At 39.8% G+C, this 25,072-nt stretch overlaps 1 protein-coding gene across 3 annotated transcripts in view; it reads left to right on the top strand.

Moving 5' to 3' along the window:
- LRRC3B (leucine rich repeat containing 3B) overlaps positions 1–23,557 on the top strand; it is a 45,997-nt gene extending 22,440 nt beyond the window's left edge. For all 3 annotated transcript variants that reach the window (XM_064672698.1, XM_064672678.1, XM_064672687.1), the window contains exon 2: positions 22,296–23,557. In XM_064672698.1, the coding sequence (XP_064528768.1) occupies positions 22,459–23,238 (780 nt within the window). In that variant the 5' untranslated portion in view covers positions 22,296–22,458 and the 3' untranslated portion in view covers positions 23,239–23,557. The remainder of the gene's footprint in view (positions 1–22,295) is intronic.
- The last annotated feature ends 1,515 nt before the right edge of the window (positions 23,558–25,072 follow it).

Genomic DNA, 25,072 nt, shown 5'->3' with positions numbered 1-25,072 from the left:
GTATTGTTATCTTGCTACCAATTAGCAAGTCTGTAAGTTTTTCATGTGTATTGTAGTTTTACTACATGCCACTACAGCTTGCTGACTAAGGCTAGTGAAATTTGTTTTTACTGAGGATGAGTATCCTCATAGGACATGCACGAAGAGGTTGTCTGATTGTATTCTTCAACATTTGAGAGGGCTAAAATGTTCATTGCAAACAACTTGTAAAAAAGCAAGGAGCATTTCATTGATAGTGTTAGGTGAACACAAATTTCTTGTGTTATTTTGTATGAAGCAAACAAAAAATAAGCACAGCAGTTTACAAGCAACGACTAAAGGAAGGCTTTGGGAAAAAAAAGACCCCACGTATTTGGCTTCTATCAATATAGCAAAATATTTGCTTAAATGAGTGTGACTTCCATTTGATGTTGTAAGGGAAAATATGTTTATCCTTCATTTCTTCTCTTTGCCATAGTGTTTAATCTTGCTTACTTTATGTAGCCATGCTTGAATATACTGTATTAAGTAGTACTTTTTTGACTTATCTGGACATTTGAATTTCTTATGCATGGCCTTTTTCCACCATGAGAAGATCTGTAAACAGTGTTTGCCAGTGCTCAGAGTTAACAACTGGGGCAATGTGATGGGCTGCCTTTTTTAGGCTTGGTGCCTAATTAGGGGAGCTTCTCTTCAACATAAAACAGAAGAAGGAATTAAACTTGTTGCCTTGAAATGGGAAACCAAATTGTTCAGGGCATTTAAAAGGAGTTTGTCTGCTATCAGTGCTATCAGTCCATGAATTCGAAAGGTATTTCTGTTACTGTGAACTTGAAAATTGAGATGGTGCTTTTTTTTTCAAGGCATAAACTACATGATCTCATGATGTAGTGCCTTTGCTTACATGTAGAGGTTATCTTCATGGTTGACTCCCTCCGTGGCTTTGGAAAGAAACTGGTAAGCAGAAGTGCTCCCCTTCTCACCGCAGATTGTCTGGACCTGTAGAAGTATTGAGTAGATGTAATATGCCTTACTTCTTCAATGTCTTGCAATGCTCAAACTTTCTCTCAGAGCCGGGGCTCCTAGAAGCCCCTGGGATCTCTGGGTTAAGCAAATAGCCTGATAGAATGTTTGAATGATACTAGGAGATGAAAACAGTTGTGCTGGCTCTGCTGGAAGATAGCAAAAGAAAGCCACAAAGAATCCGTGAGTGAATGAAATCACAAGATACCAAGCAGATCTAGGGGCTCTTGGTTTGGCAAGCTGGGGACCAGCATAATAATAGCCTTAGTCCTTTCAAGGCTACAAAACCCAACAAGAGGCTTCAGGGAAAGCTTTGGTGGCTTATTCCTGCAGAGTTGGGTTTTTTTCCCTTCTCATATGTCACATCTGTGTAGAGGGATGTGAATTGGCCTCAGATGTTCTAAGACAGGCTTGTAAATGAAGGATGGAAAAATGTATTTTGTATTACAAACCATTTGACTGGCATTTTAAAATTAATAACAAAAAGTTGAATTGTAGGAAGCTTGCTCTATCGTGAGTTCAGCTCTTTCTGAAATCGCTGGAACAGTTTTACAAGATACTTAAGTAGGGACAAAGTTCAGTGGGTTGGGTTTGGTTTGCTTTGAAGCCTTCTAGCTACACTTTGCAGGACTGTCTTCTGTAATTTGGGTGCAGAAAACAGAACAAAATTTTCCCCTTGTTTTCTTGCTGGCTTTTGCTGCCCAAAAGCATTTAAAAAAGGGTTATACATTTTCTCTCTCTCTCTCTCTCTCTTTTTTTTTTTTAATTCATTTACGGGCAGTGCTTTTAAAACAGCTTGTATGAAAGTAGGCAACCAAGTTAGTGCTTGATGCATTGAATTCAGTTAATCACTTAATTGGTCCATTAGGTACTTAGGAATTTGTTTACCAAAATAAATTGACTGTGTGTGACTTGTTGTCATTTAGAAATCTTCTCCTTTCAAGAGTTTCCAAATAAGTTTATGCATATTTATTGAGGGTATTGTCATGCTATCAATTCAGTAATTCAATTTGTTGACTTCAGTTACAAAAATGAATAAATATGTGAAATTTTGGTCCTTTGCTTTTGGATGTTCGTATGAATTTAAAAAGGGGAATACTATTTTGATTTAGTGTCACAGAGCAATACAATAATTGTGTCTCTTCAGTGTTACTTTGCTAATATAACCATTTCTTAGGAAGTATTGTTCTTGTGGAAAGGAGCATAATTTCAATTAATGTTTTACACTGTGTCTTAGAATTATTTTTTTTAAAACAGAACATCTGTAATTGGATCTGTTTACCTACTGTAGTCATAGTGGAAACTGCCCACCGGCAGCAGCATTAACCTCCTATTGACTAATAGGGTAGAGAGAGATGCACTGCTGTGGCCACCAAACCATACAGTGGTATAGCTTTCCCCATATTTACAGCCGAATTCTGTTTTGGGGTGTGTTTATAATTCCCTGTTGCAAGTGAAGAACCCCACGAAGTGCATCTGCTCTTGACAGACAACACAGATTGTACAGCCATGTGTAACGTGAACAAGAAATAAGAATGTACTTCAGTAGGATTTAAAAGTTATGCTGCAAAGCCTGGATTTACCTCTGTCTTAAGTTATGCTGCTTTCAAGTATTTTCTTCTTGAATTGTCGTTCTTTCAGCTATTTTGTTTAACCTGATTGGAAATAATCATGGAATGGCTGAGGCTGGAAGGCATCTCTTGAGATTGCTTAGTCCACTCCTGTGCTCAAGCAGGGTCACCTGGAGCAAGTTGCTCAGAGCCTGCTGTCCAGCAGGCCTAGATGGAGATGCCACAACCTTTCTGGGTAGTCTGTTCCAGGTTTGACCACCCTCACAGTAGAGGATGACTCACAGTAGGAGGTGACTTGTTTCAGTCCATGTTTCTCATGGAACATCAAGCCCAGGACTACGTGCCCCAGCTCTACAGAGCTGTCTTACCAAGGCTGAGTAAAGGGGGTGGATCACCGTCCTTAGCCTGCTGGCAATGATCTCTCTAATGCAGCCCATGATGCATTACCTTGCCCCAAAGGTACCATTCTGGCTTATGTTCAACTTTGAGTCTGTCAGGACCTTATGTCCTTTTCTGCCAACCTGCTTTTCCAGCATGCAGTAGCGCATGAAGTTATCCATACTCAGGTGCAGGACTTGGAATTCCCCTTTGTTGAACTTCATGAGGTTCCTGTCAGCATGTTTCTCCAGCCAGTTCAGGTCCTTCTGGATGGCAGCACACACACCTGGTGTATCAACTGCTCCTCCCAGTTTTGTATTATCAGCCAGCTTGCTGGGGACTCTCTCCCATCCTCTAGGTGGATCGTGAAAATGTTAGATGCTGTTGGCTCCAGTACTGACCCCTGGAGCACTCCACTAATGAGTAGCCTCTAGCTGGACTTCGTGCTGCTGTGCACAGGCTTTTGAGCCAAGCAGTTCAGCCAATTTTCTGTCCACCTCAGTATTTACTCATTTAGTCTGTACTTCATCAGTCTGTCAATGAGGATGTTATGGGAGACAGCATCAAGAGCTTCGCTGAAGTCAAGATAAATAACATCCACTTCTCTCTCATCTCAGTGAGACGAGCCAGGCATCTCATTGCAGAAAACTATCAGGTTGGTCAGATGTGATTTCTGCCTTCATAAATCCATGGTGACTACTCCCAATCATTTAATTTTACTCCATATGTTAAGGAAATTGTTCCCAGATTTATTTGCTTATCACCTTCCCAAGGTTGGAGGTGAAACTGACCTGCCTCTATTTTATGGGATCCTCTTTCCTGAAAATAGGACTGGCTTTCATGCAGTCCTCGAGAATTTCCTCTGACCCCCATGATCTTTCAAAGGCAGTTGAGAATAGCCTCCCGTTAACATCAGCCAACTCCCTTAGCAGTCGTGGATGCATCCCTCTGGATCGATGGGCTTGTGTATGTCCAGTTTGTTTAAATGTCCCTTAGCTGGATCCTCCTCTACTGATGGCAAGTCTTTATGACTCCAGACTTTATCACTGGTTGCAGGGGCCTGGGATTTCTGAGAATAGAATACTGAAGGAACAAATAGCTTTTAAATTGATAGCCTTTTTTCTGATAGTAGTCTGTCCTTCTAACTATCTAATGTGCTTTAAACACAAACCAGTTCTGTGCAGAATGTGTGTATTAAGTAAATTTAGACTCTATTGATAGACCTGTATTTAGAGCTAAACTATTAATGTCTTTCCATGGTTCCACTGAAAAAGAAAAATTCTGTTGCACAAAGCAATATGAATTTACCAAAAAGGTGAAAGATTTTTCTGTGTGCTTCTCTTGTGTGTTGGCATGACTGAGTACTGACTGCGCAGAGACATGTAACAGGAGTGACTACAGACAGTGCTGTGATTTCAGAGATGGTTTTCATGTGTCAGAACAACAAGGTGAATTAGTCTGCAGTCACATTCATGTTGCTATCGAGAGCTGTCGTCTGTGCCCGAGCAAGATTGCTTTAAGCTTTCAGGGCTGTAACAGTTCTAATCTTCAAGTGTTTATGTGCAGTTGTCAAATGGGGTAAAATAAAGAAAGGAAAAAAAGTGAAGATGGTGCCTCTCAGGTGCAGCCATCAGTGGGAAGCAGGATTCTGTCTCCTGGCTTCTTCTGAGCTCCAAGCCCAGCCACAGCTCAAGTATCTCACCACTTATGGGGGTGCAAAGCACAGATCATCCCTTTCCTACTGAACCATCAGTAGGGAGCATAGATTAGTCATCCCTGCCCTCCAGAGAGACACTGGACATCCCCACTGAATGAAGGCAGAGCTGAGGAGCCACCCATCTTTGTCAGTGTTCATCTACCCTTCTAGCATGGCTCAGCCAGCTTTAAGTAGGTTATAACTTTTTAAAAGCCTTTCCATTTCTTAGGGTTCCTTGAAGAGCCAGTGACTCTCTGGGGGTTGCACAGCACTGAGGACTCAGCATAGCATCACATGGGGGTCTGCCAGAGTTGCTCCTCATCCTGCACGCAAATGAGAATGGCTCTGCATGGGAACTTTGGTACCGCCTTAAAACTAGTTGGAGACTGCAGGGGTTGCAGTAATTATTCCCAAGAGTAGCTGTACCAACTTTTGGGCTGCTTTCTGCTGGCACTGTTACACAAAAAAGGTCATTTATTTTCCTCAGCATATCTTCTGTTGTCATCACATCTTGTTAAGTCAGAGTTGCAATGTGTGTGTCTGTTCACAGTAGACCATTCATAACATACCCCATATTAGGTGTCTTGTCTTAAGAGCATGTTGTCTGATCTCACCACAACCATCTGAGCTTCTGCTTCAGATCATTACTAAGATCTTGAGTGTGAGCCCAGCCAAGCTGCGTTCAGTGGGGCCACTTTTTTCACCTGTTCATAAAGGGCTGTAACCTTTAGTGCACCAAAGAAGCACCTTCTCTTAGTTTTGAAGAGAGCTGACTGTGAAAGCTCCAAGTGATAGAACTGCTGAAGAAAAAATACCATCTTTTTAGAAAGACAGAAAAATGCCAACATTATTTAAATTTTGTATTTTGATTGCAAATTTTCATATTGTGTAATGGTTTATACAATTTTTAAAAAGTTTTTCAAGTTTTTGAAAAGTAATATTTTATAAAAATGGTTTTCATAGAATCCAAGAAGAAAATATGTATGTCCCAATAACCTTAAAATATCCATTAAAGTTTTAGTAATGCATTTGATACAAATACTGTGAAAAATGCAGCAGAAATAAGAAATTACTTAAAGAATGCCACTGTTTAGGGAGCAATATTAAATTATTTTTACTCTTTTTTTCTTCATCCACCATCCAACTTTGAGTCATGCCCTATTTTAATGAGTAAAGATAGGAAATAGAATTTTGCCTGGGAAATACTTGATTGACTTAAAATAAAATAATTATTTGTAGGTTATAAAGAGAATCTTTTTTCTCTCATCTTACTGCTAACATTGATTCTAAGAGAAATCTAGTATTTCTTTGGTTATGAATAAATGATTGCCTTATTAAGGCTTATGCTAAAACCATGTATGGAGAATTAATTAAACTTAATGAAGTTTTTTATACAACTGTGAAAGCAACATCATGATACAAAATGATGATCTGATGGGTTAATATTGTAGTTGAAGTTGTAACTCACCTTTTGGTTTGATGATAGACTTGCTCATTTCTTCCTGTTCGCAGAGGTGCTTGCCAAAGTACATTTTAGTGTGCAACTCTGAAGAATTCTAGAATGGTTGTTTGCGAGATGACAATTTTTCAGTGGAAAGAGAAAGGAAAAGTTGTATATCTTAATGAAAAGGAAAGCAGGTGAAGTGACTTTTCAGGGCTGAAAGTCAGGAGACTACCTCTGTTTCTCTCTTCACACTCAATGTGGTGCATGTCACTCACTCTAGCCTTCCTTTCACGAGGTGCCTTGGACACTCTTTGGATGATCATGGGAAAAAGTGGTTTTAACTTCAGAGTTCATTACTGAGGAGTGTTCCCCCTAGAGCTGTGACTGTATGCTTTCATGCTAGAGAGACAGCTCCTTGTGCCCCATCTCCATAACATCCAGTGGATAACATCCAATGGTTTTTGCAAACGTAGTTTCTTTTTCCCTTCTTTACTAACAGTCTTCTGATGTTTTGAAAGCAGCAATGAGGCCAGTAGCAAGAAGCTGAGGACTGAACAGGATGGCGCAGGCATGGGGCTGAGGTCTGCTGCAGTCCTGTTGATGAAGACACGTCCACTGTGGTGACAGTATGGGGGGACTACTGATGGCATGGCTATGAGTGTCTCTCTCTTTTGTGCTCTGGTGAGACACTTTTGAGCACAGAGCACCGTGAGAGCTCTGGTGGATCAGTAACATATGTCTATTGCCATGTAAACACCTACTGCTTACACAGCTCTCTCATCTATCATGGAGCAGCTTGAATATGGGTTGACAGCACTGCGTTGACCGAGGTTTAACACTGGGCTGCTCCTCAGGCTAGCAAAGGATGCAAGGTTTGAAATGTAGGATTACAAGGATAGGCTTCTCCTTGCAGCTGGAAGAGGTGGAAAATCTGTTATTTCAGGAAGCATCCTTTTGGGATGCAGGTAAACTGTCTTTGGACCAGAACAAGTGGCACTGAAACTGTATGGCAGCCCTTCATTACGAAAGTTTAATCTGTTTTGTTGTGCATGAACTAGTCTGTTATCCTCACTGTCCAGTGAGATGGGGCAGAATGGAACTGGAGAATACCTTTGCCTGACTGAGAGCAAGAAGGGAAGCAGGGAGTGCTCAGATGTGAACCAGCTTATGGAGGTGGCTGCTTGTTGCCGCAGCACTGTGGCACTGCATCTATGGCAACTGAGGAAAGGAGAATGAGTAACATAATGCTTCCTGTGATGGAAAGCATGAGGAAAAGGATTTGAAAATTCTGCTCTCAAGTGATACAGTTTGTTTTACTCTTTGTTTTGCCATTCTTCATGGTATGTAGTCTGGGACTTGGTAACAATGTTGCATAGGCCATTTGGACTTCTTCGGGTGTCCTGGACTCTTGACTTGTATTCAGATGTGAGATTTAAGAGTGCATGAAAGAGGTAAAGGTGCCTTTGAAAGGAGGAGGGCAGTTAACAAGGTGCTTTTCATTATTTTCTCTCTTGCTGTGAAGATGTGTAAGTATGGGGAAGGACTATACCACTGTATGGTTTGGTGGCCCCAGCAGTCCGTCTCTTTCTACCTTATTAGTCAATAGGAGGTTGATGCTGCTGATGGTGGGCAGTTTCATGGTTTGTCACGTAACTCCCAGAAAGATGATATAATTTATAGAATTGGTTAAGGCTAGGCAATTTCACTGGGCTCCAGGTTGTAAGGAGCTCACCCGTCAGCTTATGAGCCAATGTGGTCTCTCATGTGAAACTCCCACATCTGGCTTCCTCCCTTCACAGTGAGAGCACAGGTGTAATTTCTGATTCTCCTTCTTCTTTGCTCTTCCTGCAATTCCACAGGCTTTTCTGACAGCCTTGAACGTTCCTGTCTTCTAGTCCTTGAATTAGTAGTCTTGCCAGTGAGACAAAGACTTTCACTGTACCTGGGCCATCTCTATAAAAAGCCCCTAAATCCTAAGGTTTGTTTCTGACGGAGGAAAAAAGTGAGTGAGTGGCTTTGAATTCATATGCTTTTATTTGGGGCAAACAAAAAGGCAACCAAAGAAAAATACACCACCACCGCCCCCCCCTCCAAAAAAAAAAAAAAAAAAAAAAAGAAAAAAGAGGCAAGTGACAAATAAAACAAACAGGTAAAAATTTTTCTTAATTTCAGAACAATATCCATTATTTACTCTGCCATTATATTTCATTACTTCTCCCTTATTTTTTTGAATAATTGTTTTAGGAGAGGAAATAGAAGTCTCATTTTTACCCACCAGTGCCCAGACCATTTTGGGGAAGCGTAGGACACAACTGACACTTACTGGCAGACATCGTAGTTGTGCTTAATAGACCTCTCTGAGAATAGCTGTTGCTTCAGGAACCGGAGGAGAAGAAGGGGAGAAGGAGAGTTTATGTGTGCCGTGCTCCAGGCACAGATTCCCTTTGTTCTGATTTGACTTTTATACGTTTTGTTTGAAATGAGTGGGTTAGTGACTGGGCAGGGATTGCAGGTGACACAGTGAGGCTTGGCATACCAAAGAAAACCTGGGGCCACTTGGGGCCTTGTACTGAGTGAAAAAATTCAGCTTTATGGCTCTCCTGGAGTTAGACTGAAATGAGACTGGTAGTAAACAACTTCTGTGCTAATAGCAGGGTGCCTGAGCATGCAGGTGGTTTGGAACAGAAGTGAGTGCCTTTAAGCGTTGTTTTATGGTGTTGTGCATTTCAGACTGAAAAATGGCCACAAGCTTTATTACTTTAATATTAACACTTTTTCATTACTCTCTCTCTCTCTCTCTCCCCCTTCTGCAAACTGCTGCCTTCATCCATTATAAAGTGGCTCTTTCTTTTTTCCCCTTCACCTGGTGTTTTTCATAGCATGAGAAACATGGGTGGCAGGAGGGACAGTTGAGGACATAATGGCACTGCATCTGTTGCCGAATGAAGCCAAAGCCCAGGCTGCCACGAGATAACCTGTTGAGGTAACTTGCGAAGTCCTCAAAGATGGCATCATCCCTTCTGCCATTGCTGCCACTTTCTAGTGACCTGCAAGGGGGCTGTACCTCTTATTAGACCTTCTCCCATTAGGTTTTTCCGTCCTCCCTCCTGCTTCTTGATGGCAGCGGCTTTGCAGTGCAGGTGTTGGTTTCTATCCCTTCCCAATGCTTGCGATCAGGTATTTCCACTGCGTTTGCCACTGAGGGCTGCGTGCCAGGGTGTTTTAAAATTGGGAAACAAACAGCAGTGATTCAGAGGACCAAATTTGCCCTACTTTCCTCTGCAATTTGGAAAAATGGTGTTAAGTTTTTTTAAAAAAAAATCCTATTCTTGTATTCTCTTTCTCATTCCAAGTATGTCAAGTTAAGTTTATGCTAGTGCCAATACCAACTGTGACCAGAGTTAAATTAGCCCTCCTGTTAGAACTGCTTGGTTTTCACTTTCCAACAAGCCTTAGTAAAATAAATCATGTCCCACATGTCTTTAAATTTCATTATCATGACCTAACTTAATTTGCTATAAATTATTTCTACCTGAGCTTCTTCGGCTGTGAACTTGCAGCCTCCAGTGTCTTGCTTATTGGATCATTGCCCAGCTAATCAAGATTTTTTTTTCCTTCACAACTCCTGCTTTTTGTGTCAGCTAGCTCCGCCAAAGTCAACTTGTCTGTGTAACCTCAGAGGGGACACACAAAGAGCTGGTGTATTCTTCTCTTTAAAATAAGGGTTTTATTGAACCGAGTTTTAGTCTCTTCCTGTTGTGCTCTAGTGCAGCTGATAAAGACCTCTTTTCCTTTAGAATAAATATGACCTCAACAATTTGTTCTCATCTTGGAGGCAGCCATTGCAATACTTTCTTTTGGCTCTTGCTTTCTTTTCTCCTTGGGTAGAATGACTGACTGACTGGAAAATCTCTGTGCGCTCAGTATGAAGCAGCCGTGCCTTGGTTTTGGTTTTCTTGAGCAGCTAAATTTCATGTCTGATAAAGACTAGTGTTTATTTCCACTGAAAAATGCAGATTTTTTTTTTCTTTGGAGCTGTTCCTTTTATTTAGCAAGTCTTGATAAACAATTTCTATTTCAACTCCCTGAACGTTGAAGGCTTACCTCTCACCAAGCTGCTGAACTGCAAGCAGGCTAAAGATTTTTGCTGAGTAAGGGTTAGAAAACCCTTAAAGGATTTCGGTCTGCTACATCAAGCTGTAATAACAACTTGCTATCATCTTATGTCCTCAGAAGAGGAACTTACACAGCGAGTTTTTTTATGAGTTTGGAAAAGTACTCTGTGGTTAAAAAAAATAATAAATAAATTACCTGACTTCCTAGTAAGCCTTGGGGATGCTCCAGAGTAGTTATTTCAAAATGAAAATGTGCTGATTGTTGTTTAGATGTAACACATGTAATTTGCAAAGTCCTTTAATGGCAGTTGAGGGCCCGATGTAGCTCACCAGAACATTAAAAAATAGCCAGTTTTTCTAACTTTCATTTGGAGACATGTAAGTGTTTATGATGAACTGTGTAACATTATCTTTCAGTATAGCTTGTCTTTTGAAAACAGAGGGTCTTGCTTGATGTCTAGATCCTGGTGGAGCAGGTACATCTGCTGGAATAGTTTAACTGTTATGGTGGATGAAGATACAGGGTGGTGCAAGAACAGTGGGTACAGAAGGTACTGCCTTGGCACACAGCAGTCTCCTCAGTTCTGACATGCTTCAGTCTGACCTAAATTACTGGGCTCAATATGAGGTTTACCGGGTAAAATGATACGTCATGTAGTAGGCAGGGGGTCAGATTAGATGATCTAACAGCTCCATCTGGCCTTAAACTCTTAATTAGGGAAATGCTGCCAGCAGAAGATGGCATTGAAGCTTTACACTGCTAGATTTCACTTGCTTGGGGGATCCTCATCTGAAGCAGGGCTACAGAGGTTGCTTTGGCTAGTCAGCTTCTAATGGCAGTAGCAGCCAGCAGAGCTAAAATCAGGTCCTGATGGGACCTGGTAATGTTGCTGTCATGGTACAAGAGCCCCTGTATCTGACTATTTCAGTCTCCCACATGTTGAGCTTTTAGAGCTATAATGATATCTAAATATAGAAAGAAAATCTATTATTAGCCCAGTATTATGGCATTCAGTGACAGAAAGAAAAGAAAAAAAAAAGGTAAGTTTTTTTGGCAAGCTGATGAAAAAGAAATTACAGTTATTTGGAGCTGCTCATGGATTAAAGTATTAAAAGTGAGGATGTGGTTTTAGTGGTGGGTGGTTTGGTACAGGAAACATTTATGATACCTTTGCTTGACACCTTTGGTGAGAAATGGGAAGTACATTGTGTGTTTGTGTGTTGTAGATGTGCTCTTTGCTCTCTCAGCTATGCAAGTGGCAGTGTGCAGGTCTGATAACCATTGACACAGCAAAACCAGCATCACTGATCAGCCAGTTTCTTTGGCAAGCCAAGTGGCTTGTAGTTAGCTCAGTGTGTCCAGATTCTGGAAGGTCACTTAAATGTCTTTTGAAGTTGCTTAATTGCTTATTGATCTCATAATTATTCCATACTTACTCTCTCTTTTGTTATTTTCTGAAATGCATTGATAAGTCACAATTTTAGTTTCTTTAATAGGAGATTGCAGTTTTGTGGTATTTAAGTTTAGAGCTTTTAATTGGAAGTTTCAAACTTTTTTGGTTTCTTTTATATGCGGTTAGACGTCTTATTTTTCTTGCATTTTTCTAAATGAGTTACTCTACTTCTGCATGCCTCTTAAAGGTCCTGTTATTATACAGCTAGCATATTTCAAAGCACAAGGAGCTGAATTAATAACTGCTGAGGTACTCTATTTTAACTGCTGTCCCCTTTTGCTAATTTATCTTGTGGGGTTTTTTCAACCCCTTTAATATTTTTTCGTAAAGAGTAATTGCTCTGGAAGTATGTTCTTTTTCTTTGTAGTCTTATCTTGTGTATATTAATCAGATTGCTTCATTTTAGTAGTAGCTTCTACCAGCTTCTTTCCTTGAAAATTCCTTGTGCCGTGGATTATTGCTCTGTGTTTGTGTCACTGGGCAATTGTGCACGGGGAGAAACAGCCTTGGTTTCCTGGAGCTTAACACGATGGGTTAATCTAAATCCCACTTGAAGAGTAAGTTTGTGAAGCTGGATGCTAAACTGCCACTGGGGCACTTCCTCTGATCACATCTATATTTCCTTTTAAGCTGTCTAACCCAAGAAATGTGTCTCATTGCAGTTCCTGGGAACCTGCTCTGTGACAGAGGGTCAGCTGGAAAAAGCAACTTTCGGTCATGCTCTGCTTCATTCTCCTCCTCCCTTGTCTTACTTTGGAGTCTGTAACACATCTCTTCTAGGACTCCCCAGTGCCCAGGTATCTGCTGCCAGCAGCTGTCTTGCTGCCTGCTTTGTGCAACGATTGTCAACTCTACGAAGCCACTAGCATGCTCCTTGCTGAATGGTCCCTTCAGGTTTGCATGGTTATTTCTGCATTGCTGACTTTATTATCAGCACAGCTTCCCCAGCCTAATTACAACTTCTCTCTGCCTACTAAGTTGCAGGAACATTTGGATGAACCTCAAATGAGACTGAAGATCACAGTACACAGAACCAAATAAACACCCCTAAAAGTGGAAGAAAGGCATCTAGGTGATCTGAATCTTGTCTTTGCAAGGTGGTTCCTTAAAGGCCTATCAGCTTCTGATAAGCTTTTGTTACCACAGGTTAGATTTACACTTTGCAAAATAAGAATGAGATTTTTCAGTTGGACAAGGACACCATCTGCAGTCACCAGATGCAGTTATCAAGACTGAATTGCAAGACTTGACACTGATTATGCTGGTAATCATTGAGGTGATCAGTGTAATTAACTTGAGATCAAGACGACGTTTTCTCTGTTCTGATACTGGAGAATTAAGTTGAAGGAACATCCATCATTAGCTACTGGATAAAGTCAGTGTATGGCTCCAACTGGGTGCTTGTCTGTTTCACTTCAATCATGGTTTTTTATAATATGGGAGAAAAATAGATCAGCAAATATTGTGAAATTGCCATTTTGCATTGAAAACATTTTCCCTTGGATTATATCAGATTTATTGAAAAGCTACTGCAATCATGAAAGGTGTCTAGGTATTCTGTTCATAACCAGTCTTCAGAACAGACTTTAGTCTGGGTCTCTCTACCCAAGGAAGACAAAGTATTTCCAGTTCAGGTTATTTTAAGCTTTCAGAGTATATTTTTTTTCTAGTATAGATCATATGGAGGATTGACTCAGCTGCTACTGGAAAGAGTTTTCTTGCTAAACAGAATGCTTGTTGATGTTGCCTCAGAAAATGTGACTGAGACTTGATAGAATATAATCCCAAACTCTTAAAAATGTTTTTTTGCTTTAATGCACACTAATAATTAATCTAGAAACAAATTATGTGACTTTGGAGAACGCTTCACAAGTAGTCATTTGCATGTGTTGGAGCATTTTCCTTAGCATCTGTAATGTGGTTCTTCATGTTCTTATATAGTGATAAAAAAATCATTTTGCAGATACGTTTGCTGAGAAGTAACTGGCATATTTTGAGCCAGTTTGAGTGCATTCTTCTATGGGTTGCCAAGACAATTTCTCCCAAATATAGTGATAAATGATGTTGAAGATTATGACGTCTCTTACATCTTATACCTTTCATTTTTAACTTAATGTTGCCGCTACATACGCACCATAAGTGTATGTAATGTTTTCTTTACTTTTTCAAGTGGCATAGATTTGCATACAAGATATTGTTTATATTTCCCATCAGGTTGTATTGCTCAGGGAAGGGACTGGAGCGTTTTGTAGTCTACATCATATGAAGAGGGTGCAGGAGATAAGTGGGAAAAGTAGGCGTCACTTTTTAAAAGCAAGTGATTCAATCTTTGTTAGGCCTAAGAGCATCCCCTACAGCTGTTTCTTTCATTTCCAGCAAGTATATAAAATTTCATTCCAAGAAACATGTTGCCACAGAAGACTTCCAAGAGCAAAACATCATAAGAAAGTTAGGAGATGATTGGTAATACTTTCCTGTCATTGATCTGTTATTATATCTGCTAAGCTTCACACAAGTATTTATCAGCTGAGAGTTATGAAATAATTCCTGACTTGATGTGAAAAGGGAGAAAAGTCAAATACATTCTTTAGCATGAACTCAACACATCAGTCTTAAAGTGCTGATTCATTTGCCCACACAGTATAATTAAGCTGTTAATCTATAATAAGGAATGATAAATTCAGTGATCTCACAATCAGAAAGTAATTATAGCTTAAAATGTTCATTTGGCTCTCCTCAACCATTTTATTACTCTGTGACTGTTAAGAGAGGGCATTCATAGCTTAAGATCTATAAAATTTTACCTATACAGTTTTCTTCTGCAACTGGAAGTGTCTTGCCTGAACAGTTATACATACGTAGATGTCTATACTGGAAGTTTTTTGGGAACAAAGTGTCAACTGGCATTCTGAGTTCTATCTTTGGGGAGAATATTATAGTTTGAGTACATTTGGTGTTTCATTAGATAATGAATCCATTATGCAATTGAAGTTCAGGCTTACACTGATTAATCATGACATTTCAATTATTCATAGAATTGGTGATCTTTTGCACTCCTTTTTTCCCCCATCTAATTTGCTGTTGGCTTCTATTAATTTCTCTTCTTACTTCTTTAGGATTTCATCTTGCCATATTGTGCAATCGTGAGAATCTTTCACTGCTAGAGACTTTCTTCTGGGAATTTAAATCACCTGGCACCTTGCAAGCAACTCGTGGCATCTCTCTGGTGTGGTGCTTTATAGCATTTTAACTGCCTATCTTCAAGGTAGCTGAGCTTTGAAGCTGCCAACACATTTGAGGAGTGACATGGAGAGAGGCATGAAAGACAGAGGTTGTCCTGAGACTTGAAACGAGATTCTTGTTTCATCTGCTAAATTAAATTTCCTCATGTAGTCCTGGAGCCATGGAGAAGGTTGAGTTGCCTGACTCAGTGTCTGTCTGTGCAGCTAGTGAGATTGCCCTTAGCTGTGGTGTGCTGACAGTACACAAGTGGTATTGTTTTGAAAAATTGTGTTGTTTGTTTGAAGGAATTTACTTGGTACCATGAAATTTGTTGTTCTGTAGTGTGCAGACAGCACAGAGATCAGAAGGGGCTTCTGCATTCTCCTTCGGGTCCTGCTGCTCCTATGCAGCTCCAGCTTGTAAGTATCATCATTTTCCAGCTCAATACCCACTCAGTCTGTCATATTGCCATGGTGTAGTCTTATCATATATCCATAGGGAAGTAGAAAAAAAAAACAAAACAAAACTTTTTTTTTTTAATATTTTAATTTTTATTATTTTGATTCTGTCACTTTTGAGCCATCATCTAAATCTTGAAACAGAATTTAGAGTAAGATAGGAAAGGAAGAGGCTCAGCATTTTTACATCAATCCTCTTGGTTTTTTAAAAAGTTTGGGCCAATTCAGCCTGCAGATGTTAGTGGAGCCAGGCAGGATTTCATGGAGGTTTTTTCCCAATGTGCACAGATTCTGTTCACCTCCAGAGGTTCTGCTGTTCTCAAGTATGGCACACAGGTGCACAGGAAAGCCCCATGTGTAGCTTACTAGGTCAGTATTTACCAATAGTGTAAGATTGATTAAGAGTAGGATGTATATAAATAGTTATTTCTATAGATATGTTCTCTGTCATAAATATGCCATTAGTAATTATTAGGGAGTAGTGGTGGCAAATCTCTTTCTTTGGGTTCAGGTAAAATTGTCCTGTCCTTAGTCCTCTAGCAAACTGGACTTTTCAGGTAGGATAATCACCCATTAACTTTAGCTTATAGTCTCCAGCTTATGGCTGTCTTGTCAATACTAATTGCAAGGGAATTTTTTTACAGATAAAGTAGTAGATGGCATTTTATCACAATGGGAAAAAAAAGAAAAAATATTGCTCTTTGTGGATGTGGATAACAAGGCAGGTACTTGTGTGCATTTTGTAACAAGCAGACTGGCATTACAAGAAGCAGAACTCAAGAAAACAATGTATTAAAAAAGGGAGTATTTTCTACTTCAGTGGGTACTTTGTTAAACCTGATGTAAACCAAAAATATTCAATATGGCAAAGTTAAGGCCTGTTTTAATAGAGAATAGGAAACTAGATTTATCAATGAGCATCTTTTCTATAAACCAACATAGTAAATGTCTTAAAGAGGGGGAAAAAAGTTATAATAATGTCAGGTCTTTCAAAACTATAAAACATCTCAGTAATTTTCTAGAAGTCAGATAAAACAATGATCTTTTTACAGTGTTCCCTTTTAATGGATTTTTAGTTATAAAATTTTAATATTTATTCAAAGTGCAAGTTTGCTGTAAAGGATGTCTAAAAAAAGAGCCCTGTAAGAGTCTTATTTCCTGGACTTTTCTAATTCTGTATCAGACTTCCAATGCTGGCACACAAGAAAGTTGTTACTCTGAAGGGGAGGACTTTACTTAGACCAGGTTTGAAAAGTTGAGCTATTTTTTTCAGGGATCTCTTGAAGGCTTACTGGGAGCTGTTTCCTTTGAAGGCAGTATTGCTGCCCGCAGAAATGGGAGCAGTCTATAGATTCATATGTGAGTTGTATGGGCTATATGTGAGTTGTATGGGAGGCACCTTGCCATGTGCAGTGCATGCCTGGTGTGGAGGGCCAGCAGTTGTTCCCAGGGATTCCTTTGGTATTGACTGAGGAAATTGATGTTTGTTGTGGACTCTTGTGATTCCAAGGAGTGTGAAGCTCTGCGGTGCCATTTGGCATCCATTTCCAAATGAGGACTTCTCTGGGTACTGTGCCTTAAGTTAGTAACAGGTCATTTAAGTTTTGTAGCTGTACATCATCAGAAGCATGGTGAGCCTAGGCAGGTGAATTGTGCATCGTCCCCTACGATCCCTGTTCTTGGGAAGCTGAGTTGTACATATTTTTTTCCAGTTTTTCTGGTGGTTGAAAAGTGACAGACCAGACAGATTGAGTACAGTCATGATGCAGCCAACAGCCCACCCCCTGTGGTTGGTCTGTTGGCTTCTTCCTTTTACCTCTTCTGATCTTGCCTGCTTCTTTGAGCACATAAGCTACAGTAACAAGAAATTCCTCTCTAATCATGGTACCTTCAAGTAACTTTAAGTACAAACTGCGTGTGCAGATGCTGAGCATCACTAGTTAGCTGTGACCCCTTCGACATTGCTGGAGTAACAGATGCAATCTTTTTCATCAGGGGATGCAGCTTTTAAGAGGAGACGTTATTCTAGTACCTTACATGATTGATACAAAAAATGGAGTTGCTATCGCTTTATTTCCTTCACAGTGAGACGTGCAGCTCTTTTTTTTTGCACATGCAAGAGGATGGTGTAGTTGCTCAATTGCCAGTGAAGGCATAATTTATCTTATGGGATCTGCACCAGTGATCATGCATGAGATGGAAATATCACTCGACATAAGAGATCAACTGTGAAAACCCTTTGTAGCCAGACCTTCTGACCCTAGAAGCCAAATAAAATTCTATAAGTGGCTGCCAACTATGCTCTCACTTTCATACTGTTGCCCCAGACTTGACTCCATAAGCTTGCCTTGTTCTTGTGCCCTCACTGCTTCCCTCAGGATCCCAGTGTTACATTGGTGTGTACATGTGTGATCCTGTTTTACAGACTTAATTTGTGGCCCTCATTCTGTGATTTACAACAGGAGTCAACCCATAAAGGTGTTTAAATACATTGGATCATGATTTTGTCTTTAACATTTTGATGAACAGCTGTCAGGAAAAGGGTGGTGTTCATGATCTTTCCTCAACAGAAATGTTTGGGAATTCACCTGAAACTGTCTGAGAATTCAGGTGAAATTCTAAGTGGAAGTGTTGTCCTGTTGGAGTGACTTGAACAAAGATATTTGATTGTCACAGGTAATTTTTGTAGTGCTAGAAAGGAATCTTTGAAGGACCCTACTGAAATGTAGATACACAACATCTGGAGAGGGCATCTCATGAACAGTAGGGAGTAAATCCCTCTCTCGCATCTGGAGATAAAAATTTCCAGGAAGAGTGTCATCAAGAAGTGGCTCTGCTGATTTCACCTGATGACTGAGGGGGCTGTGTGTGTGTACAAAATACTATAGGCAGAATACCTCCTAAAGTTGATTTTAGTCTATGCTTTTGAATCCTCTGACAGCAGTGGCTGGCCCTTAAGTGCAAGGGTCGGCAGCTCCTCTACTCTCACTTTTTATGGAGGCATGGCATGTGTGGAGGGAGGACTAATAAGGAACTACTCATACATGTGTGAGTACTTGGGTAATGACTAAAGATGCCATGTGGACTCTGAAAGTCTCTACACCATAGTAGAAACCTCTTCCCCTGGTCAGACACCTTTAACTATATATATGTTTGATTCTTTTTTTATGCATCTTTTGCTGTCTTAGTATTGTCCTAAACAACAAAAAGTCTCAGTCTGTGTCATTTTTAGGCTGTTCTGTGTGATAGTCGTCGGATTTCCTTTCCTCCTATATCTTGCCCTGAAGACAAAATATAAATTAATATTGCAGGCAGTCTTGTTCCTGGACCGTCTGTGTGGCTTGGCTGAGCCTGTGGGCCCTTTTTCCATGTTGGTAGTTGGAGGCACTAATGTTTCTTTATTCTTTACATCATTAGTTTCATGTGGGGGGAAGTTATTAATCAAACAAATAATTTAGCAATATTGCATTCGGGTGCTAAGATACAGTCTCTGCACCTTTTTTGCCGTAAAGTGCCTGACACCTGAAGCTCAGTAGAAATCTCACTATGTATTAAAAGCAATGTGCTTTCCCTGAGGATTTCAGGATTTGTACATTCTACGCTTTTGGATGTTTGTATTGAGTGAATGGTCTTGGGGGAGCATGGGAAGAGTAAAGCTTGAAAACCCATTTAAATTGCAAGACTGCAAAGAACTCTTTTGTGCAATCATCTGTCTCCAGTTTTATTGCCCTGCAATATTTGACTTGTATGTTAGGTTTTCTATGTTTGTATTTGTATTTTAGAAATGTACACAAAAAACCTTTTTATAACATGCTGCTACCAGTGCTCATTGGATTGCTGTCACTTCCCTGTGCCTTTGTTTACTTTTTAATTTAGTTTTAATTTTGTTCTTTATTTGCAGATTTATAATTAATTCATGTATTTATTTTAATTCTGTGTCTTTCATCCCTTTCTCTGTAGTCCTTAGTGTTTCTGTCTTTTGTGTTAGTTCCGACTTTGCTACCTTCTTTATTTTTTTGTGTTCCAAGCAGATGAAATTAGATGGATGTTCAAGAACCCATAAATATTCCTATTGGCATTAGAAATGTGTAGATCCTCGTTTTCTTTTCTCTTCTTGCAATGATAAGGAGTAAAGAAAGTTCTTGCAGTAAGTTTATTGTTGAAACCCAGACCTCAGATATCCCTTTGATCAGATATTCTGATTATGGAAGCAAACAAAGCTCTGTTTACCCTCACTGATGCTCAGTCCTGTTGCATTTCTTCCAGTTAATTTACTGAGAATTTGCTGATCTTTGTTCTTGTTCAGCTAAGTTTTGTTGACTGGGTTGTTCATTATGGGTTTAAATTTGTATTTTCTCTTTCTAACGACTTAAAACATTGGGAGCTTTTCCCCTCTCTGTATCCATTTACTTGGTTATGTCTTTTGAAGAGGCATTGCTTCATTAAACATTTTCCTGCTTAGTCTGTAATGATCCTACTACTTCCACTCTAAACCCATTATTACATTAAGTAGTTTCATTTGTCTTCAGTGGGATGAAGATGTTCCACATTGTCTTTGGTTCTTGGGGCCTCTTTGATACATGATCTTCGGTGGTGTAACTGCACTGTGGAAGACTCAGCAGGGTCTATGCCCTAATTCCAGGTTGGCAGGATTTTTTAGCCTGTAATGGAGCAAATATGTTATTCAGTTGTCACACTCCGGTGACAACAGTATGATTATGCTTCTACAAAATTAAGCATCTGAGACTACTTCAGGTCTTGTCTCTTTCAGCCCCGTCTATTCCAGCAGTAGGACTCCAGTGTTGGTAGTGGGAAGCCACTGTGTACGAGTAGTAGGTGATGAGATGATGCTCGTTCTGTGGCGAAGAGCTGGACCACTTATGTACTCTTTTGGTGCAGCCCAGTAGTGAGACATGTAAACATGAAGGGAGAAGACAATAGGTGTCTGTATCTCCAGGGGATGGGCCATTTTGCTGCAACACCCAGGGCTGCTGGAGGGAGAAGCAGAATGCCAGCTCGGAATGCCGGGGGGAGCAGCTGCCAGCTCCAGCTTGGCCTCCAAATGGGCTTCACATTTTAGCAAGTACTTAGCGCTTTTGGGCAGGCTGGGAAAAAACAACTTCTGGAACTTGTCTCCTTCTGTAGCAGATTTCTGCCTGGTCTGAAGACCAGGCACTGCAGCGACCAAAGAGCCAAAGGGAGAAATGGAAAGGATGAGCCCACTGCAGTGGGGTTCTTTCACGTTAGCCCCCTTTCTTCCACAGAGGTCATGAAGGACTCCATCGACTGGGGAGGTGCTACCTCACCTCTCTCTCCTCAAAAGGAGCTTTTCATGCTCTGCTTACTTCCCTTCTTAATGGTTTCACATTTCCAGGGTTAACTTCACAACTTCTCATTGCTACAATCTTTTTAGTTTTAAAGTAGAAGTTTTATGGAGTCCAAGTGTAACTTTCTGTTTAGGTTCTTGGGCAATCTCTGACTTGAACAGTAGGTAAGTTGAGGATTAATAGTAATACACTACTCTCTGCAGTAGTTGCAGTGAGTGTGTGCTGAGCTTTTGCCATTCCTGAGCAATGAAGTAACCACGCATAATGTACATGCTATTAAGATGGTTTTGAGTTGTTTTTTGTTTTTTTCCTGTGGGGTTACTGAATACTGTGCCTCAGCAAAAAGGATTAAATAAAACTTGAGTTATGGGTTTGAAATTCTTCATGAAACATCTGATCCATATTACTGCAATGTGCCAGAAACTGCAGTTGGTATGTCAATTCTGCGAGCAAAAAATGATTGCAATGCAATTTCTTCTTTTTTGTGTAAAATCATACATATCCTCCCTGCAGGGATTTTCTTGTTTAGTGGACTACAATGTGGATTTGGAAAAAAACATAATTCATTTGTATGTAAATACAACCTGAAGGCTGCAAATATCTGAGCTTCTACAAAGACAGAGGGCATGTACATGAAAACAAATGGACCTGTTGTCGTTAGAAATTCATAGTTTACCATAATAGGGGTGGGGGAAAAGGTTGTGTTTGAAACCATATAGGTCAGCATTTCAGACTTCTATGTTTGTGTTCCAATTAAAGGAGAAAATGGAAAAGCTTCTGGATGTTTACTATTTTTAGGCTAACTTGAGAGGAGAGGAACAGAAATAATATTTTTCATATGTTCCATTAGCAAAATATATGCCACAAATAAGATATTTTGGTGTTTGGCTCGTACATAGATTTGTGTGAGTTTTATTTGGTTTGGAAGTGAGGTATGTGAATTTTTGGCAGTTGTTCCATTTCTTTATGTTAAATGCAAATAAATTTTTCAAGATAACTGGAAGTAGAAATTATGTCTGTGGGTCTCACAAAATGCTGGAAAGTACAGGAAGTCCAGCATTCAAAAGCAGAAGCAAAGGAGGGGGGAGAGAAACAAGGAGATGGTGGATGTTTGTGGTGTCCTGCAGCAGCATTTGGTTTGCCTAATTTTTGTTCCTTGATATAGTAAAAATATTTTGTTGCTAAAGTATTTTGATTTGGATTTACAATGGCATAAATTATTTTGAGATAAGTTCACATTAACCACCACAAATTCCTTACTTACCTGTCCCTGTTGCTGGGGATACGACTTCTGGCTCCTATTAATGCATCTTCTACTTCAGCAAGGGAAAATGCAATTTAATTTTATACCTGTTTTAGAAAAATCTATGATAAAAATGAACCAGTGCCTTCTCTAATAAGTATTAAAGACCAAACCTGTGCAATTTGTAGTAAGTGCAGTCTATCCTCTTAAAAATGTCCAGGGGATATATGCACTAAACTCAGATTAATGCTAATAGGAGTTACCTAAGATAATAGCTCATTTATTTAGTGTTGCATTTCACTTTAATTTCTGTTTTCTTTTTATGAAAACAAAGTTAGGCTTGGAGTTTATGGTATAAAGAACTTTTTTTCCTTCCTGTCTGTAGGCATGCTTCTAAGAAGAGCACTGACCATGAGGAAGCCCATGTGTTAGTTGTTTTTTACTAAACCCACGGAAGAAAATGGAGCCACGTTTCAGCTTTGCCGAACCTTTTTCCACCATAGTTGGCTGAATGAGAAATGGTCATGTGATTATGCTGACACCCCAGCATGCATTTGGTAGACCTGTGGTTAACTCGTTCCCTCTCCGTGTGTCTGCTCTTACAAAGCTTTGTCCTCATGATGCCGTGCTTTCATTCTGCCATTGTGTGCCCAGAAGACTGCTTCTGTTCCCGCTCTGGAGGTCTGAATGTCAACTGTAGCAATGCAAGCCTCAAGGAAATACCCAGAGATATTCCTGCAGAAACAGTCGTACTTTATTTGGACTCCAATCAGATAACATCTATCCCCAATGGAATTTTTAAGGACTTGCACCAACTGAGAGTCCTCGATTTATCAAAAAATGGGATTGAGTTTATAGATGAACACGCCTTTAAGGGGGTGGCAGAAACCTTGCAGACTCTGGATTTGTCTGACAACCGGATTAAAAGCGTGCACAAAAACGCTTTCAACAACTTAAAGGCCAGAGCCAGGATTGCAAACAATCCCTGGCACTGTGACTGCACACTGCAGCAGGTATTGCGGAGCATGGCCTCCAACCATGAGACAGCCAACAACGTCATCTGCAAGACTTCTGTGCTGGATGAACACACAGGGACACCATTCCTCAATGCTGCCAATGATGCTGACCTCTGCAACCTTCCTAAAAAGACTACTGATTACGCCATGCTGGTCACCATGTTTGGCTGGTTCACCATGGTGATCTCCTATGTAGTTTATTACGTCCGACAGAATCAGGAGGATGCAAGGAGGCACCTTGAGTACTTGAAATCTCTGCCAAGCAGGCAAAAGAAACCAGATGAAGCTGATGACATTAGCACTGTGGTATAGTATCCTGAATACAATGACTGCCTTTGTGATGAGAACTAGAATTGGATGACACTAAAACCAGAGGTTTACTTCTAATGTTCATTGTAAACATTAAGACTTTTGGGGTTGGTTTTTTTTCCTGTTTAACTGAATTACGCCCCTGTTGAGCTTTCTAACAGAAAGTTTTGTCTGGGTGGTATACTTCAATTATTTCTCTGGTGGTATCCTAAAACAAGTGAATTAATATGTAAACATTAGTTTAGACCCATTCCACTATTTAATAACGAAATTTATTTTTTTAATTTAAAAACCAAATAAAAGCTTAAATTTGAACCATGTAGAGCAGAGTAATTTATTGATCAGAAACCTGTGCAGTGCCAGAGCACACTTGGTTTCTTCAGAGGAATGATGATGAAGAGGTCCAGGAGTGGAGGGTCCCTGAAGGGCACTTCTCACTCATGGGTGCAAAGTGAAAAGCTGGTGAATGGTAGCCTGTCTGGGGGTCTGCCCACCAAGATGGGAGAGGGGCGCAGTGTGAGGAGAGCAGAAAGCTCTGACTGAGTGTAAGGGACTGATGCTTGGTTAAGACCTCAGAGGGCCTTTAGGCAGTGCTGGGGAGGAGAAAACATAAAGAAGCTGCATTTCAGGATGTCAAAGAGAGGTAAGTTGGGGGAATGTGGTGGATTTTCATCTTACACCTGCTTACTGCCTTGTGTGAGCTTCATGCAACTGTCCTCAGTGCTGGGGAGTACAGCAAGAAGACAAGAGCAAACTTAGTATACTGTTCAAACTGGAGTACCACTAGTGATGATTAAAATAAAACCTAATAAACCTGGGTTTTTTTAATCTGTATATAATCTGTTCATAAGTAAAAGTGACTTTATTTTTTAGGGTATAGACTTTTTTAAAAAATGAAGGAAATAAATTAATATATAGGCTAGACATATTCTGTTGTGTGATAGGAAATATGTGTTTTTGTATGATTTCGTGACTAAACATTTGGGAAGATATAAAGCCCACATGCAGTTAAACTCAGTGTTGCATATGAAATGGATATTTTAAATCTCTGCTGTCTTTAAAAATATGATTTTTTTTCATAGATAAAGTTTTCAAAGGGAACAAATTCTCAAGAATGTATTTGTCTTGTTCTTTATTACCATAATAAAATGATGCTCGTCTCTGGGTCCCTGTAGGTCCCGTCTAACTGACATTGGAATGTGTATTACGGAAGGGTGGATAAAAAAATATATAAAATGCTGCTTTGCTAGAACAAGTATTAAAAGACAGCCTTAAAAATTAAGAAAAAACTCTGGAATCATTTCTCCAATTAGATTATCTGTTATTTCTGTTACAGTTATACTCTTTAAAAATTAAGAAAAAACTCTGGAATCATTTCTCCAATTAGATTATCTGTTATTTCTGTTACAGTTATACTCTTTAATATTTTAGAGGGCACAAGCTTGTTTATCTTATTTCTTTCAGAACATTTTTAAAAGAATAGCTAAAATCTGTTTCAAAGCAAGTCAGAGAGCAGGAAAAAGAAGACAATTTTTTTTCAATATGCATAGAGTCAACCTTTTATGTAATCTTTGTAGGCTAAGTCCTACCTGAGTTCTTGTGACCAACTTAGCTGTTTGCATTGCTTTATCTCCATGAACAGTTTTTGGCAAATCAAGAGAGTGTTAATGTTTGTTAAGGGCACAGTCTGTCCGGGAAGTATCTGCTGTCTGATATTTCTGTTCCTGAAACTACCTCCCTTAAGTAAAAATTTTATTTTCTAAGCTGAGATGACTGTTGATTACACATCCTCCTTAGTTAGCATTTTATACTTTCCTTTTTCCAAGCTCGATCTGGC

Source organism: Pseudopipra pipra, chromosome 1 (assembly GCF_036250125.1).
Source record: "Pseudopipra pipra isolate bDixPip1 chromosome 1, bDixPip1.hap1, whole genome shotgun sequence".
NCBI lineage: Eukaryota > Metazoa > Chordata > Aves > Passeriformes > Pipridae > Pseudopipra > Pseudopipra pipra.
This window is presented reverse-complemented; position numbering and strand designations above follow the sequence as displayed.